We start from the raw sequence: 17,550 nt of genomic DNA, 5'->3' as shown, positions 1-17,550 counted from the left end.
GGGCCCCCAACCCTTCCCAAGCCCCGTTTTTGGGGGGCAAGGACCAAAATTGGGGGGTGCAGCCGGAGCCCCCAGCCCCTCCCCCATCCCCATTCCCGGGCTTTTCCTGGGAAGAGCCGAGGCCAGGGCACAGCAAGGGTTAAACCACTGGAGTTTAATGGAATCGATTCCTACAGAATAAAGAATTCCTGAGAGCCTCTGCAGCCCGCGGCTTCCTCAGCACGTCCCCAAACCCCGGGGGAGCATTCCCGAAAAAATCCCCCAAACCCGGGGGAGCATTCCCGAAATTCCAGGAGTCCAGCCCCAAAATTCCAGGGACACATTCCCAGAATCCCAGGGGAACATTCCCAAAGGTTCAGGGACACATTCCCAAAATTCCAGGAGTCCAACCCCAAAATTCCAGGGGGGAAGATCCCCAGAATTCCAGGCGAACATTCCCAAAATTCCAGGGGGAAACGTCCCCAGAATTCCAAGGGAGCAGCCCCGAAATCCTGGGGGAACATTCCCAGAATTCCAAGGGAATATTCCCGAAATTCCAGCCCCTCCCTCCCTCCCCCCCAAATCCAGCTCAAGGCACTGAAATTCTGGAAAACCGCGGGTCCAAAGCCATTTTTCCATAATTTTTTTTTTTTTTCCTCTTTTGGGAATTTTTTTTTTTCCTTTCTAGATCTGGTAGAAACTTTAATTTCTTCTCTCTATTTACACCCGGCCCGGGGGGATTTTTTTTTTTTTTTTTTTAATAATGGCCGATTCCACCTGATTTTTTTCCCACTTTTTTTTTTTTTTTTTTTTTTTTAATTTTTTTTAACCGTTTTCCCGTCCATCCCCCTGCCCAGGGCGAAAGGGAGGAGGGAGGGAAAAAAATTCCTGCTTGGAAAAATTAAAAAAAAACTGGGATTAAAACGCTCCAAAAAAAAAAAAAAATCGGAAAAACAAAAGAAATCCCGAATTTTAACCCCGAAGCAGCTTCTGCCATCCCGAAAAACGCAAAAAAACGGGAAAAAAACCCAAAAAACCCCAAAGTGAGCACAGCAGTTGTTGGGATTTTAGTGTATGGTACAAATTTACAGGGACGGGGGAGGGGGGTCACAGGGAATTCCGGGAATTCTGGGAATTCTCAGGGGCTTTTCCAGAGGATTTCCTGGGGGATTTGGAGCGGGAAAGGTCCCGGGCCCCGAGGGACAGGAGGAGCTGGGAAAAACTGGAAAAAACTGGAAAAAAAAATGGGAAAGGGCTGGATAAAAACCTGGGAAAAAATCTGGAAAAACATTGGAAAAGGGTCCGGAAAAAAAGTTGGGAAAGGGTTTGGAAAAAAGCTGGAAAAGGGACTGGAAAAAAAATTGGAAAAAAGCTGGAAAAGCCCCAACCCTCACCCTCATTCCAGATTTTGGGATCCCTTCCCAATCCTGGATTTTTTTTGGGGGGGGGGTTCTTATTCCTTTGCCAAAGGAAAAATTTTTTTTTTTTTTTTGTCTCCTTTTTGTCCCAGCTTTATTCCTCTTTTTTTTTTTTTTTTTTACCTTATTTTTCCTCTTCTTTTCCATCTTTTTTTTCCCTTTTTTTCCTTCCTGTTTCCATCTTTTTTTCCTCCTTTTTTCCTCCTCCTGCTCCCTTGGGAATTCCAGGACTTTGGAATCTCCTCCTTCCCAACCAAACACACCAGGAACAGGAAAAAAAAATCCAGGAAAAAAAACCAAACAAAAACCAAGAAAAAAACCCCAAAAACAACAACAACAACAACAAAAAAAAAATCCAAAAAAGTGGATTTTGCTGGAAAAGCCTCCCTGGGAATTCCTGGGAAGAGCCTGGAAATCCCAAATCCCCCCCAGGTCCGACATTCCCGGGAATTCCCGGCGGGATTTGGGACCATCCCAAATTCCCAATTTCCCCCCGGGAAAGGCTCTGGGGGTGTTTTATGTACACGAATTCCTGGGGGGAGAAAATCCCGGAATTCCGGGAATTCTGACATTCCTGGGAATGCTCAGTTCTCCTCAGGGCCCATTTGGGAGCCAGTCCCAGAATTCTGGGAATTCCAGGATTCCCAGGAATGCTCAGTTCTCCTCAATGAAGCAAATGCCAGAATTCCAGGAATTCCAGAATCCTCAATTCTCCTGGATGAAGCCATTCCCAGAATTCCAGGAATTTCAGGATTCCCAGAATTCCAGGGTTCCTCAGTTCTCCTGGATCAACACCATTCCCATAATTCCAGGATTCCCAGAATCCCAGGAATTGCTCAGTTCTCCTGGATGAAGCCATCTCCAGAATTCCCGATTCCCAGGAATTCCCAGGAGTTCTCAGTTGTCCTCGGCGCCCTGCCGCGCTCGGATGAACGCCATTCCCAGGATTCCCGGAATTTCAGGATTCCCAGGAATTCTCAGTTGTCCTCGGCGCCCTGCCGCGCTCGGATGAACGCCATTCCGTGGGTCCGGAAATGCGTCTTGAGGTTGAGCTGAGTCTCGAATCCTTTCCCACAGACTTTGCACTCCAGCAGATTCCCCTCCCCGCCTCCTCCTCCTCCTCCTCCTCCTCCTCCTGCTGCTCCTCCTGCGGAATTCCCGGCGGGATTCCCGGCGGGATTCCTGCCCTGGGCAGCGCTCGCTGCTCCCTCCTCGGGCTCGGCCCCTCTCCTCTTCTTGTGGGAGATGAAGCGGTGCCGGCTCAGGGAGCCGTGCGAGGTGAAGCAGAGCCCGCACTCGCGGCACTGCTGGGAATTCCCGTCCGTGCGGTGCTGGGGAATGTGGGCCTGGAATTCCGCCCGGCTCGCCGCCAGGAACCCGCACTTCCTGCAGCGGAACGGGGCGGCCCGGGAGGAGCAGCCGGGCCGGGCGCTCTGCGAGGGCGGGGTGGTGCTGTCGGGCTCCTCGCTGCACGAATCGTCCGAGGAGAGCTTGCGCTTCCGGCCGGCAGCCTGGGAAAACGGGGAGAATCCCGGGAATCCCGGGAGTCCCGAAGGTTGGGATTACGGGAGAGGATTCAGGGGTGAAGCCCTGGGGAACTGGGGCGCTTGTGAGGAGGAATTGCTGGATAAAACAACCCTGAAGCCCTCCTGAAACACTCAAAGTTTCCCTTCCTGAAATTCCCAGGAAATTCCCAAAATTCCCAAGAAATCGAAGGAATTCCAAAGGTTTGGGGTTGGGATTATGGGAAAGGAGAGGATTTAGGGGTGAATCCCTCGGGAATTGGGGCGGTTGTGAGGAGGAACTGCTGGATAAAACAACCCCCGAACCCCTCCTGAGACCCCCAAAATTCCCCCGAAAACTTCCCGAAATCCCCAGAAATTCCCGGGAATTCCGGGCTGTCCCACCTGGGCGGGGCCGCGGGCGATGACGATCTCCTGGCTGCGGGCGGGGTCGCTGCCTTTGATGCCGTGGCGCACCTGGATGTGCTTCTCCAGGATCAGGCGGCTGCTGAACGTCCGCTTGCCCTCCGTGCAGTACCTGGGGCAAAACCCGGGAACAGCGGGAATGCTGAGCACGGAATTCCGAAATTCTCAACCCTAAAATGGGAATTCTGATCCCAGAATTCCCGGAATTCCCGGGGTTTTTTTTTTGGGATACCTGCAGGGATAGACCCGTTTGATGCCCTCGTGGTTGACGCGGACGTGGCGCCGCAGGCTCGGGGCCGAGCAGAAGGAGCGCTCGCACAGGTGGCACGGGAACTTCTTCACCGACTGCAGGGGGAGAGAAACGGGGAAAATAATGGGGAAAACCGGGAAAAATAATGGGAAAAACCCGGGAAAATAATGGGAAAAACCCGGGAAAATAATGGGGAAAATATGGGAAAAAACGGGGAAAAAATCGGGAAGAGAAAGGGGAAAAATAGAAAAAAAAAAATCAGGGAAAAACCCCAGCACGGGAACTTCTTCACCGACTGCAGGGGAGACAGGAAAAATGGGGAAAAATAATGGGGAAAACTGGGAAAAAACCGGGGAAAAAACAGAAAAAAGTCGTGAAAAAAAACCAGAAAAAACCGGGAAAAATAATGGGAAAAATTGGGGAAAAAATCCCAAATCCCGCACCAGAAAATCCCCGAATCCCACCTTGCCGTGCTCCTTCTTCATGTGTGCCACGTACTCGTCCCTCTCGGGGAACCACGAGTGGCAAACGCCGCAGCTCCAGCCGCTGCCCTTGGATTTGCTCCCGGATTTCCGCTGGAATCGGCTCCGCTTGGATTTCCGGAATTCCGGGGAGCTCGGGGGCTCCTCCTCCTCCTCCTCCTCCTCCGTGGAGCTCGAGGACTCCTCGGAATTCTTGGACACCGGAGTCTCCAGGGGCTCCGGCTTCGGGGTCAGCAGGGCCGGGGATTTCTTGGAAGAGTCGTCCTTGGATTTCTGGGCTTGGTGGGAATTCTGGGAATGGCAGAGTTGGGGAACTTCGGGGTGGGAATTTTGGGTTGGAGGGCAGAAAGTGTGAGGGGAATTCCCAGAATGCCAGGGGGATCCAATGGGTGGGAAATCCATGGAAAAACCCGGGTAAGGATCTGGGATTTATCCCTAGAAATCCATGGAATTCCCTGGGCAGGATCCGGGATTTATCCCAAAAATCCCAAATAAAGCAGGGCAGGGAATCCTGGAATGGTTTGGAATGGAAAAAATCCCAATTTCTCCCAATTGGGGGCTGAAATCCCAGCATTTTTGGCCGGAATTTCGCCGTTTTTGATTGAGGTTTCGCCGGGTTTTTTTTGGATTTTTTTTTTCCATTTTTTCCCAGAGTTTCAGCATTTTCCCCCAGAGCTGTGCCTGACCTTGAGGTGCTCGAGCATGGTGCGTTTCTGGGCGAAGAGCAGCGGGCACTGGGGGCAGCGGAAGACGCTGACGCGCTGCGGCAGCAGGTGCTGGTCAAAGTGGGACGAGAGCAGCGGCTTGTGGGTGAACACCGTGTCACACATGGCACACTTGTAAATCATCCTGGGGAGAAAACGTGGGAAATGGGGAAAAACGGGAAAAAAAAAACAACATGGGAAATTGGGGGGAAAAAATATGGGAAAAACGGGGGGAAAAAAACATGGGAAATGGGGAAAAATGGAAAAAAAACCATGGGAAATTGGGGAAAGGAACATGGGAAATGGGGAGGAGAGTATGGGAAAAACGGGGAAAAAAAAGGGGAAATGGGGAGAAATCTCCTATTCCCAAATCTCCCACCCCAAATCTCCCACCCCAAATCTCCTATCCCCAGATCTCCCAAATCTCCACCCCAAACTTCCAAACTTCCCCTCGGGCTCTGCCCCGGCCCCGCCGCAGCGCGGATCCCGCAGGATGGGTGGGGGGGGCTGTGTGTGTTTGGGGGTGAAATCCGGGAATATTTGGGGTTTTTCTGGGAACACTCACTTGGATTGCTGGTTGCTGAAGCCGGGGTGCTGGGTGTAGACGTGGGCGTGGGCGCTGGGCGCGGATTTGAAGGCCATGGGGCAGATGGGGCACTTGTGGAAAACCTCGCAGTGCGAGCTCTGGATGTGGGACTTGATGGAATTGACGCCGCCAAACACCACGGAGCAGCTGGGACACCTGGGGGGATCCCACATCAGGGTTGGGAACATCCCAGGGGAATCACGGATCCCAAATTAGGGCTGAGGAATTCCTAACGGGAAGCAGGATCCCAAAAAAGTTCTGGGGAAATTCCAGCAGGGATCAGGATCCAAACCAGTTCTGGGAAATTCCCAACCCAAACCATTTCTGGACCTTCCCAACAGCCCCACCACCCTTTCCAGTGGCTCTCCTTGGAAGTCCCAGGATTCCTGGAATTCCCTGGCTCCATACCTGTACCCCACACTGCGGGAGGGCTCCTTGAGGTGGTGGCCAGCGCTTTTTGGCCAGCAGGAAATTCCCACCCCATTCTGGGGCAAAAACTCCACTTTTGGACTCTTCCATGGCCTTGCCACCCTCCCTCGGAATTCCCGGCGCTCCTGGGGGTCCCAGCCCCCTCACCTGTATCCCACCCTGCGGGAGAAGTGCAGGCAGGAGTCCTTGAGGTGCCCCTCGAAGTTGGCCAGCAGGAAGTTGCCGCCGCACTCGGGGCACACGTGGGGGGGGCGGCTGCGGTGCATGCGCTGGTGGGCGCTGAAGCTGCAGCGGTTGGACAGGATCATGGGGCACGCCGAGCACACCTGGGGAAACCTGGGACTTAGACACGGAATCCTGGGAATTCTGGGCCCTGCAGGGGTCTGAGGATCCCAAAAAAGTGAAGGGAAAATTCCCAGCAGGGATCAGGATCTCAAAACATTCGGGGAAGACTCCGTGGAGGAATGGATCCAGAATGGGCTTGGGATCTTGGAAAATTCCCAAAAGGGATTAGGATACTAAAAAGTTCTGGGAAAATTCCCAACTGGAACCAGGATCCAAACCAGTTCTGGGAAAATTCTATCAAGGAATGAATCCAAAATGGATCTGGGATTTTGGAAAATTCCCGGTGGGGATCAGGATTCTAAAAAGTTCTGGGAAAATTCCCAGCAGGGATCAGGATCAAAAAAAACCCTGGGAAAATTCCAATTGGAACCAGGATCCCAAAAAACTCTTCCCACCTTGTCCTGCCACCTTCCCACCATCCCCCACTTCTCCACCCCCACCTTCTCCCACTTCTCTCCCACCTCTCACCTCCTCCACCACCATCCCACCTTCTCCACCACCTCCCCGTTCTCCCCCGCCACCTTCCCCACCTCCTCCCGTTGTTCTGCCCTCTCTCACCGTGCTGCTGCTGCTGGTGGCCACCCCCACCTGCTGGAAATGCGCCGCCAGCCCCGCCTTGTCCTTGCACTGCTCCTTGCACTCCAGGCACCTGAAGCAGCTGTAGCTGCTCTGCTCCGGGCCCAGGGGCAGCACCGGCATCTCCTGTGCCGGATTCCCCCCGTCCTGAGCCACCTTCGGGGCCGGCAGCGCCAGCGACGCCAGCGGGGTCACGTCGGGCTGCCCGATCATCTGCTCCAGGGCGATGGGGCGCATCACCAGGTGCGAGCACTGCATCACCAGCCCCTTGTCCTTGTGCTCGCGGGCGTGCAGCAGCAGGCTGCACTTGTTGAAGAACACCAGGCGCTTGGTGCAGTGGTTGCACGTCACCTCGATGCGCATGCTGCGCCGGTCGTAGTGCCGCGCCAGGCTCTTCTCCAGCGCGAAGGCGTCGCCGCACTCCAGGCAGCGGTAGCCCAGCGGCGGCAGGGCCAGGCTGGACTCGGCCGGGGGGCTCAGGTTGGGTTTGTAGGTGGGCAGCAGGTTCTTGCTGTTGAGGATTTTGTTGAAGGCCTCCACCAGGCTGGACTGGCTGCGGGAGATGACGGTGCCGGCCACGCTGGGCGACGATTTGGGCGGCGCCGCGCCGCCGTTCACCTTGGCGCCGCCGTTGGTCCTGCCGTCGCCCTTGGGCAGGGGCTGCGGCACCAAGTTCAGGATGTTTTTAGCCACGGACTTGCCGGATTTCGCCGGGAGAACCACGGATTTCTGCTGGGCCACGCTGGCGGCGATGAGCATGGCGCTGCTGGCGCTCTGGATGGCGGCCACGGGCAGCACCGTGCCCTTCAGCTTGGTGCCGTTGCCCAGCTGCACGCTGACGATTTTCGGCCCTTCCGCGTTTCTCAAAGGGCTGCAAAGCTCCGGTTTCTCCTTGGGCGCCGCCTCCGCGCCCGTCCCGGGGCGTTCCGGGGTTTCCTGGGAATTCTGCTCGCCGGGGGCTCTGCTGGAGGGCGGCTCCGAGTCCGAGCTCACCCTGGTGACCGTCCTGGTGATGCTGCCACAGGAGGTCTTGATGGTTTTGATGCGCACTTTGAGCGGCCGCGAGGAGCTGGAGGACGGCGAGTTGGTGCTTTCCTCCTCCTCCTCCTCCTCCTCTTCCTCCTCCTCCTCCTCCTCGCCGCTGGAAACGCTCGGGGGGCTCCTCACGGATTTCTCCAGCATTTCCCGCTCTTCCTTCAGGAGTTTGGGAGAAGAGGACGGGATGGGGATGCCGGGGGAGGAGAAGGATTCCCGAGGGCTCCCCGGCGAGCGTTTGAGCTCGGCCGCGGCGTCGATGCCGGGATCCGAGCCCGGCCACGGCGCCGCCGCCGGCGGAGACTCCTCGGCGGAATAACGCACGGTGACGGATTTCAGGTGATCCAGGACCAAGCCCTTGGGGCTGGAACTCCTGCCCGGAGCCTCCTCCGCGTCCGACTCCTCCTTCTTGATGCAGGGCACGGGGTGGGATCCGTCGGCGGCGCGGAACGGGCCGGGAAAAGCGGGATCCAAGCCCCCCGCGGCTTCTCCCAGGGGCTCCTTGCAGTCCATGGAGGATGGGGTGGGGGACGCGGCCAGGGAAGGCACGGCCAGGGATTTCTCCTTGGCTTTGCATTCCCGGGACCTGTCGATCAGGTTGGCGCCGTCCTCGCTGGGGTCGGGGCTGAAGTGCGAGAACAAATCCAAAGTTTTCGGGTTCTTCTCCTTGGCCCAGCACTCCCCGTTGGACGGCGCCTCGGCCGCGCGGGCCCCGGGCGACCTGGCGGCGTCGGGGGCCCCGAAGCCGTTGTGGAGGAGGCGGGGGGCCAGGCCGTGGCCGTCCTTGGCGCGGGGGTCCAGGCTGTCCAGCTGCTCGGGGCACACGGTGTTCTTGACGATGACGCTGACGGCCGAGATGTCGGCGTGGGGCAGGGCGGGCTCGGCCGCGGCCGCGTCGCCCGGGATTTGTTTCCCGTGGGACTCGGGCTCCTCGTGGTGCGGCTGGATGGCCTCGTTGGCGTCGATGTCGGGGATGTCGAAGGCGGCCAGGAGGTCGTCGAAATCCGGCGTTTTCATGTCCCCCATGGCTGGGGAGGGCTGGGGGGGCAATTGGGGGTTCCCGGTGGGAATTCCTGGGGTTCCATCCCCACAAACCCCAGGGAATTCTGCTGCTCTGCCGCCTGCTCCTTCCCATTCCATTCCTGTTTTTATTCCACTCCCATTCCATTCATTTTCCATTTCATTCACATTTAATTCCCATTCCCATTCCATTTTATTTCTATTTCACTTTCATTCCATTCCCATTTTTATTCCATTCCCATTCCCATTTTTATTCCATTCCCATTTAATTCCCATTCTCATCCCATTTTATTTCTATTTCATTCCCATTCCATTCCTATTTTTATTTTATCTCCATTCCCATTTCCATTCCAGTTTATTTTTATTCCATTCCTATTTTCATTCCATTCCTATCCCAAAAATTCCCATTCCTGTCCCAAAAATCTCCATTCCCCTCCCAAATATTCCCCTTTTATCCCAAAAATCCCCTTCTCATCCCAAAACCTCCCTTCCCAGCAATCTCCAAGGATTTTTTTTTTTTTTTAGTGAAAGATTTAAATAAAGAGGGGTTTGGATCCCACGGTTTTCCAGTTTAGAAAACCAGGAAAAAGGGGAAAAAGCCATGGATCCAACCCCAATTCCAGCCCCAAATTCCCTCGGGATTTGAGGCTCCTGACCCCCCCCAGCAGGTGGAATTCCATTCATTTTCCCTCTGGAATTGCCCTCGGGAGAGGCTTTTCCTTCCCAAATCCCCTTTTTCCTGTCCTTTTATCCCCAGGCTGGGAATTAATCCTTTGGAAATTCCTTTGGGAATTTTTTTTCCAGGGGGGAATTGTGCTCCTTGTCCTTCCCCATTCACATCCAAACCTTTGGGAATGATTTCCCCACCCCAACTCCTTCTTCCTGGTTTGTTTTTTTTTTTCGGGAATAAACACACCCAGGCCTGGGAAATCCTAAAGGAGCTGTTTGGGATCAGGAGTGGGGGTTTGGAAAATCCTTCCCGGCTCAGTTTTCCATGGAAAAGGAGGTGGGAAAAGCGGGACAGCCACAAACGGGGAGGGATTATCCCAAAATTCCACCTGGCAAATCCCGGCTTCCAAACTGATCCCAAACTTCTTGCCCTGATCCCAAACCCCTGATCCCAAACTCTCCATCCCGATCCCGATTCCCCATCCCAAACCCCCATCCCAAAATCCCCCTCCCGCCCCCCGTGCCGCCGCAGCCGCCTCCTCCCGAGGGATCCGAGCGGGATTAAATTCCCGGGATTTGGAGGGAATTAAATCCCGACCATCTGCCGGCCCCGGGGCCGCGGCCCCGATCCCGGGACCCCGAAAATCCCAACGGGAAAGGGAGCCAGGAGGGCTCGGGATTCCCGATTTTCCCGGGATTCCCAAAAGGACTGGGGGGGGGGGGAGTACAGCGGGATTTTGGGATTTTCCCAAATATTCAGGATCCCAAGGTCTCCATCCCGATCCCAAATCCCCCATCCCAGACTCTCAATCTCGATCCCAAATTTCCTATCCTGATCCCAAATTTCCCATCCCAAACTCCCTATCCCGATCCCAAACTCCTCACACTGATCCCAAACTCCCGATCCCAAATTCCCCATCCCAAACTCCTCATTCCAATCCTAAATTCCCAATCCCAAGGTCTCCATCCCGATCCCAAATCCCCCACCCCAATCTCAAAATCCCCAAAAATTCCAGGATGAAGGGTGTGACCGTGACCCCTCCACAATCCCAGGATTTGGGATGAGCCCCCAAAATATCAGGATGGCGGGGGGGGATGATCCTGATCCCCACAAATCCCGGGATTTTTTTTTTTTTTTGTGGGAAGACGTGAAGATGACCCCTCAAAATCCCGGGATTTGGGATGGAAGAGGGTGACCGTGACCCCCCTAAATGCCGGGATTTTGGGAGGGTAGAGGTGACCATGACCCCCCCCAGATCCCGGGATTTTGGGAGGGCAGAGGTGACCATAACCCCCCTAAATCCCGGAATTTTGGGAGGGTTTTGCCCCCTCCAGCCGGGCCCCCTCAGGCCGCGCTTCCCGCCCAGGCCTCGCCCCCCCTCAGGCCTTGACCCCCTCAGGCCTCTCCCGCCCCTCAGGCCCCGTTACCTGGAGCTGCGCGCGGGGGCCGCTCCCCGGCTGCCGCTGTCGCTTCCCGATGCCGATCCCGCTTCTCGATCCCAATTCCCGATCCCAATTCCCGGTTCCAGATCCCGGTTCCCGATCCCGGTCCCGCTCGGGCCCCTCAGCGGCGCCGCTTCCCCTCCGCCACTTCCTGCTTGGCCCCCCCTGCCCCGCCGGCCGCTCGCGCCGCGCGCTCCCGCCCTCGCCACGCTTTCCCCTTGGCTGAATTGCCCGTCAATCATCAAAGCGCACATTCTGATTGGTCCACTCTGCTGTCACTCAACGCTGATCGCGGCGGTCCGCACTCCCCATTGGCTGAGCAGGAACTGCCCCTCACTGGATATGTTGATTGGGGAGCGTGGGTATCACTCAACTCACAAAGCCCCGCCCAGCGCGGCGTCATCGCTTCCTATTGGCTGCCAGTGCTGGCGCATCTCGCTGCGGATTAATGGACAGCGCTGTCTGTCAATTAACGCCCGCCTCACCTCGCTTCTCTTTGGTCAAAGCGCGCTGTTTATCAAGCGCGGCTTCCGACCGCCATTGGCCTCAAGGAGCGTCAATGGCGGCGTCTCCCAGCCAGGAGCTCCTACTGGGCGCGGGATTTTTCCCTCAGCACCAGAACCCGGGCCCGGAATGGCTTCAGCCCCCTCCTCCCATTCGCGGCCAGCGCTGTCACTCACAGAGGCGTCTGAGGGGATGTCGCGCCCTCTTCCGCCTGCTCTGCGATGCAATTGGTGGACAGAGCTGTCAATCAAGGCCGCTTCTGTCTTCTCTCTCTCACATTGGCTGGAGTGCCCAAAAGCCCGCCAAGTCTATCCCCGTCGTTCATTGGTCCACAGAGCTGCCACTCTTAATCAACCCCGCCTTCCTACTCATTTTATTGGCTGCCAAAATGACAACATCCGGTCTTCCAGTTCGCTGATTGGTTGATTTAGTTGTCCATTCATAGCCCAGCCCAGCCCCGCCCCTCGGTCTCACGGTAAACAGCGCGCGGGGGATGCCGGGAGCTGCTGCAGGAATTCCAGGGAATTCCCGTTCCCAGTATAGAGAATTCCAAAGTTCCAGTTCCCCCAGTCCAGGAGTTTCTTTTATTCCTGCAATTCCCAAGGAAATTCCTTTTATTATTCCCATGATTCCCAAGAAATCCCTTCGAGTCCCACCATTCCCAACAAACTCCTTTGATTCCTTTTATTTCTGCGATTCCCGAACAATTCCCACCCGTTTTTCCCGGGGGTTTCATTTCTTCTCCTCGTCCTTCCTGTCGCGGTTTTCCCGGTTTTCCCGGTTCTCCCGGGCCGCCTGGGACGCCAGGGATCCCATGGCATTCCGGATGGCCTCGTTGTTGGGATCCACCCCGGGAAGGTTTTCCAGGACGCTCTGCAGGAATTCCGGGTCCTGCATCACGTCGTAGTCGTCCTCCTCCTGCAGGGAAAGCGGGAATTCCGGGAAAATCCGGGAAAATCCGGGGGGATTTGGGATCGTCCTGAGGGATTTGGGATCGTCAGGATGCACAGGGAAATCCAGGGAATTTGGGACCATCCCAGGGAATCTGGGACCATCTGGATCCACAGGAAAATGGGTGGGAGCGATGGGATTGAAGGGAATAATGGGATTGATGGGAGGGGATGGATGGGAATAATGGGAGGGGATTTATGGCATTTATGGCACTGATGGGATAGGATTTATGGGAATAATCGGATTGATGGGATGGGATTGATGGGACTGATGGGATGTGCTGGAAATTCCAGGAATTCCCTCAGCCTGACCTTGGCAGGCTCAGACGTGTCCATGGCTGCTCCGCTGTCGACCTCGGCTGCCTCGGCCTGGGCAAACTCTGCAAACCCCAGAAATCCATGGAAACACAAAAATCCACGGAAAAACACACCCTGGGACCAGCCAGGCTAAAATTCCCAAGGTTTTCCTGGGGTTTTTCCAAGATTTTCCTGGGGTTTTCCCCACCTTGTCCACCTCAGCTTGGGCAAATTTTCCAAAATCCCCAATCCCACCCCAAAAATCTGTGGGAAAAAAAACAAAACAAACACCTTCCAACCCAAACCCCGGGTGAGAATTCCCAAATTTTTTCCCCAGTATTTCTTGATTTTTTTCCTGAGATTTTCCCAAGTCTTTCCCAAGGTTTTTCCTGAGCTTTTCCCCAAGTTTTTCCCTGAGTCTTTCCCAAGCTTTTCCCGAGTCTTTCCCAGGGTTTTCCCTGAGCTTTTCCTGTGTCTTTCCTGAGTTTTCCCTGAGTCTTTCCAAGGTTTTTCCCCGGGTTTTCCCTGACTCTTTCCCAAGTCTTTGCCAAGTTTCTCCCGAGTCTTTCCCAGGTTCTCCCGGTGTTTTTCCCAGGTTTTCCCGGCCGGGAAGGGCACTCACCGGCGCCCTGCAGGGACATCTGCATGGCGTAGGCGATCTGCTCCTCCTCGCTCATGGAGCTCAGGTCCGGCAGCCCCGCCCGGCCAAACTCCGGCTGCCCCATGGTCATCTTGAGCAGGGCCTCGTCTGACTCTGCAGGAAAAACGGGAATAAATCCATGGGATACCCATGGGACAATGCCCCATGGTCATCTTGAGCAGGGCCTCGTCTGATTCTGGGGAAAAACGGGAATAAATCCATGGGATACCCATGGGACAATGCCCCATGGTCATCTTGAGCAGGGCCTCGTCTGACTCTGCAGGAAAAACGGGAATAAATCCATGGGATATCCATGGGACAGTGCCCCATGGTCATCTTGAGCAGGGCCTCGTCTGATTCTGCAGGAAAAACGGGAATAAATCCATGGGATATCCATGGGACAGTGCCCCATGGTCATCTTGAGCAGGGCCTCGTCTGACTCTGGGGAAAAACGGGAATAAATCCATGGGATACCCATGGGACAATGCCCCATGGTCATCTTGAGCAGGGCCTCGTCTGACTCTGCAGGAATAATGGGAATTATCCATAGAATAATCCATGGAACAACCCAGGGAATAATCCATGGACCAGCCTGGGAATAATCCACGGGATAGCCTGGAATGGGCATCCCCACCCTCCCAGGAAGCATTTCTCCCGAATGTCCATCCCATAAATGCCGTTCCCAATCCCACAATCCCATTCCCAGTCCCATTCCCAGTCCCACAGACGCTCACCATCCCCCCCGGCCGCGGCAATCCCGGCCTCCGCTGCCGAGGCCGCCGCCGCCCTCCGGGCCTCCTCCTCCTGCCGCTGCCGCTGCTCCTCCATGGACACGCGCAGCGCCTGGAAAATCCCGGAATTCCCGGAGTTGGGAGAGGGAAACACTGGGAATGAGGGAGGGGAGGGGGCTGGGAGCCAAGGGTTTAGGAGGGGCTGATGTTGGAAATTCCCAATCCCTGGGAATTTTGGGGTCACACTGTTGGGAGAGTTGGGGGATTTGGGGTTTGTGAGATTCTGATGTTGGAGATTCCCAATCCCATGGAATTTTGGGATTTCTGGGATTCCTACCAGCACTAGCTTGGGATCAGCACTGGGATCCTCCCTGAACTCGAAGTCTGAACCCCCAGGCCCAGCAGGGATGGGGGAATCGGGGCATGGATGGGGGAACAGCGAAATTCGGGATTTTACGGGATTTCGGTGCCGGAAACACCGAATTTTGGGAATTTTGGGAATTCCGTGACCCCTACCAGCGCCAGCTCGGGGTCAGCACTGGGATCCACCCCGAACTCGAAGTCGGAGGCCCCCAGGCCCAGCATGGCGCCCCCCTCCCCGGCCAGGATGGGGGAGCTGATGAGGGCGTCGGCCAGGCTGGGCCCGGGGGGCACGGTCACCAGGTGCGAGCCGCTGCCGTCCTTGCCGTTGAGCGCCGTGATGAACGCCGTCAGCTTCTCCGTGTTGGCTTCCTGGGGACAAGAACACCAAAAAACGGGACTTGGGAATCGTGGGGAGCGCTGGGATGTGGGGTTGTGGGGTTTGGTGGGATTGGGAATGGGGCTGGGAATGGTGGATGGAAGTCTCAGTGAATTCCCAGCAGGAAATCGGGGGTGGGAATGTGGGAATTCCCAGGATTCCTGTCTGGAATGTGGGAAAGGCCCCAGAATTCCACCTGAAATGTGGCAATTCCCGGATTCTCACCTCCTCCCCAAAGTTGATGATGTCCACGTTGACCTTCTCCTTCTTCAGGCGCTTGGCCAACTTCACCAGCTGGGAAACACCAGGAATGCCTCGGGATCAGCAGGACCCAGAGCCAATCCCACTGTGATCCCAGACCTGACCCCACATTCCCCAGACCCTCTCCCAGACCTGATCCCAGATCTGATCCCTCTGTGGGGATCCCAGACCCTCTCCCAGAGCCGCTCCCCCTGTGGGACCCCACTCACGTCCTTGTCGCTGTCGTGCACGGGGCTGCCCACGAAGGCGATGATTCTCATCTTGTGGTTCTTGCCCTGCCGGTGCTTCAGCGCCAGCTGCACACAAATCCCGGGATTTGGGGCCGTTCCCAGGAAAACGGGGATCCCCCCAGATCCCGGGATCTGCTCCAGGGGGTGGGGGTAGGGGGGGCACAGCAGGGCTGGGCTCAAATTCTTGGGATCTGGGGGGAGGGTCTGTTAAATTTCCATGGATTTACTGTTTATTTCCATGGGTTTATGTGAAATTCCCAAGGATTTATGGTGGATTTCTGTGAAATTTCCATGCATTTATGTGACAATTCCAGGGATTTAGGTTGGATTTCCATGGGTTTATGTGGGAATTCCATGGATTTAATTTGGATTTCTTCAGTTTTATATTTATTTTCCTGGGATTTCTGTGGGATTCCCATAGGATTTCTGTGGGATTCCCATGGGATTTCTGTGGGATTCCCATAGGATTTCTGTGGGATTCCCATGGGATTTCTGTGGGATTTCCATAGGATTTCTGTGGGATTCCCATGGGATTTCTGTGGGATTTCCATAGATTCCCATAGGATTTCCATGGATTCCCATGGGATTTCTGTGGGATTCCCATGGGATCTCTGTGGGATTTCCCAGGATTTTGATGGATTTAAGCCAGAATTCCACCAATTCACACCAACCTGTAAACCCTCCCATCCTTTCCGCCCCAAAGCCCGAAGGAACGCCGAAGCCAAAAATCCGATTTCCCGCGTCCACGCCCCTCAAAAATCGGGGAAAAAACCCCAGAAATTCCGTGAATCCCTTGGGAATGAGGGAGGGGCACTCACGTGGGCCACGCGGATGCCGGTGCCGAAGGTGATCTTGCCCTTGGGCTGCACGGTGTGCAGCTTGGACAGGATGCGGCCGGTGTCGGGCGTCAGCGTGGTCAGCACCTCGCAGTTACTGCGGGGAAAGGCAGAGCCCCGCAATGCCCTCGCAGGGAGAGAGCCCCGGGAACCGCGGAGGAAAACTCCCCCTCCCCGGGAGCAAATCAGCAAGAGGTCCGCAACGATCCCCATCCCCTTCTCCCTCATTCCCAGCCGCTCTCCCCGGCATTCCCGGGCGCTCACTTGGCCAGGGTGATGAGCCCCACGTTGTTCTCGGGGTTGCTGCGGGTTTTGGAGTGGCACACGATGTTGACGGCGTCCTGCTGCGCCTGCAGCCGCGTGGGCAGGAAGTCCCCGTTGCGCATGTACTCGCTGTTATCCACGCTGCAATTCCAGGGAAAAACAAAAACCGGGAATGGGGGGGGAACCTCAGAGAAACGCCCTGGAACTCACTCAGCGACACCCAAAATCCTCAGAGAAAAGCATCGGGAATGTGATGGAGGAACCCTCAGAGAAACCCCCCAGAACTCCCTCAGAGCCTCCCAAAATCCTCAGGGAAAAAACACCGGGAATGTGAGGGGGAAAGCCTCAGAGAAACACCCTGGAACTCCCTCAGTGACACCCAAAATCCTCAGCCTTCCTAAATCCTCTCAGACCACCCAAAATCCCTTGAGACCCTGTTAAACCTCCTAAGATCTCCCTAAATTCCCTGAGAACCTTCAAGTTCCCTCAGACACCCCAAAATCTCCCTCAGCCCCATAAATTCCCCTCAGGCCCTGTCTGCCCCTCAGCCCAGCCCCATCTATCCCCTCACATTCCTCTCTGTCCCCTCACATCCCTTCTGTCCCCTCACGTCCCCTCTCTGTCCCCTCACGTCCCTTCTGTCCCCTCACATCCCTCCCTGTCCCCTCACGTCCCTTCTGTCCCCTCACATCCCTCTCTGTCCCCTCACATCCTTCCCTGTCCCCTCACGTCCCCTCACGTCCCTCTCTGTCCCCTCCCGTCCCCTTCTGTCCCCTCAGCCCCTCCAACCCCCCCCAGCCCTCAGGCCGGGCCCGCCATGACTCAGGGAAAGCGGCCGGGCCGGGCCGGCCGGGGCCGGGGGTTGCCGTGAGGGTGCCGGGGGGCAGCACGGGGGGTCCCGGGGTCGCCGCCGCCTCTCTCACCACACCATGGTGCTCTCCAGAACCATCTTGACCCCTTCTCACAGCGCCGGCCCGCGCCCCACAACGCCCAACAACGCGCCCGCTGATTGGCGCAGACCCCGCAGCCAATCAGCGCGCCCCGTCTAGGCGTGGTGCGGCGCGAAGCATGCCGGGAGTTGTAGTTCTGAGCGGGGCCGTGATGGCGACTCGGGGGACACGCAAGTGTCACCATTGTCCCCAAAGGGCCGGGACTGTCCCCTCCCTCCGCCACCACCCGCGGGGTCTCCTGTCCCTCTGTGCCAACCCTGAGTGTCTCCATGCTGTCCCCAAGG

General features: G+C 56.2%; 2 protein-coding genes across 4 annotated transcripts; both read right to left on the bottom strand.

The window, feature by feature from the left end:
- Nucleotides 1–134: 134 nt before the first annotated feature.
- On the bottom strand, nucleotides 135–11,561 carry ZNF687 (zinc finger protein 687). 2 transcript variants are annotated; one of them, XM_088181064.1, is made up of 9 exons: nucleotides 10,850–11,561; nucleotides 6,680–8,770; nucleotides 5,924–6,102; nucleotides 5,327–5,503; nucleotides 4,744–4,906; nucleotides 4,040–4,348; nucleotides 3,558–3,670; nucleotides 3,305–3,437; nucleotides 135–2,908 (listed from the first exon to the last, which is right to left on the bottom strand). In XM_088181064.1, the coding sequence occupies exons 2-9, from the start codon at nucleotides 8,756–8,758 to the stop codon at nucleotides 2,375–2,377; spliced, it is 3,687 nt and encodes a 1,228-aa protein (XP_088037190.1). In that variant the 5' UTR covers nucleotides 8,759–8,770; nucleotides 10,850–11,561; the 3' UTR covers nucleotides 135–2,374. The 2 variants fall into 2 exon arrangements, with proteins under 2 accessions (XP_088037190.1, XP_088037189.1); XM_088181063.1 differs by lacking the exon at nucleotides 10,850–11,561 and having other exon boundaries at nucleotides 6,680–10,812.
- A 362-nt stretch (nucleotides 11,562–11,923) lies between these two features.
- Nucleotides 11,924–17,372, bottom strand: PSMD4 (proteasome 26S subunit ubiquitin receptor, non-ATPase 4). Of its 2 annotated transcripts, XM_088181070.1 has the most exons (11): nucleotides 17,240–17,372; nucleotides 16,317–16,457; nucleotides 16,035–16,149; nucleotides 15,196–15,282; nucleotides 14,951–15,019; nucleotides 14,503–14,718; nucleotides 13,990–14,098; nucleotides 13,238–13,369; nucleotides 12,631–12,698; nucleotides 12,083–12,286; nucleotides 11,924–11,958 (listed from the first exon to the last, which is right to left on the bottom strand). In XM_088181070.1, the coding sequence occupies exons 1-10, from the start codon at nucleotides 17,263–17,265 to the stop codon at nucleotides 12,101–12,103; spliced, it is 1,149 nt and encodes a 382-aa protein (XP_088037196.1). In that variant the 5' UTR covers nucleotides 17,266–17,372; the 3' UTR covers nucleotides 11,924–11,958; nucleotides 12,083–12,100. The 2 variants fall into 2 exon arrangements, with proteins under 2 accessions (XP_088037196.1, XP_014748840.1); XM_014893354.2 differs by lacking the exon at nucleotides 11,924–11,958 and having other exon boundaries at nucleotides 11,965–12,286.
- Nucleotides 17,373–17,550: the final 178 nt, after the last annotated feature.

The sequence above is a fragment of the Sturnus vulgaris genome, chromosome 31, assembly GCF_052056855.1.
Source record: "Sturnus vulgaris isolate bStuVul1 chromosome 31, bStuVul1.hap1, whole genome shotgun sequence".
Taxonomy (NCBI): Eukaryota; Metazoa; Chordata; class Aves; order Passeriformes; family Sturnidae; genus Sturnus; species Sturnus vulgaris.
Note: the sequence above shows the minus strand (reverse complement) of the source record. Positions and strands in the feature narration are given on the sequence as shown.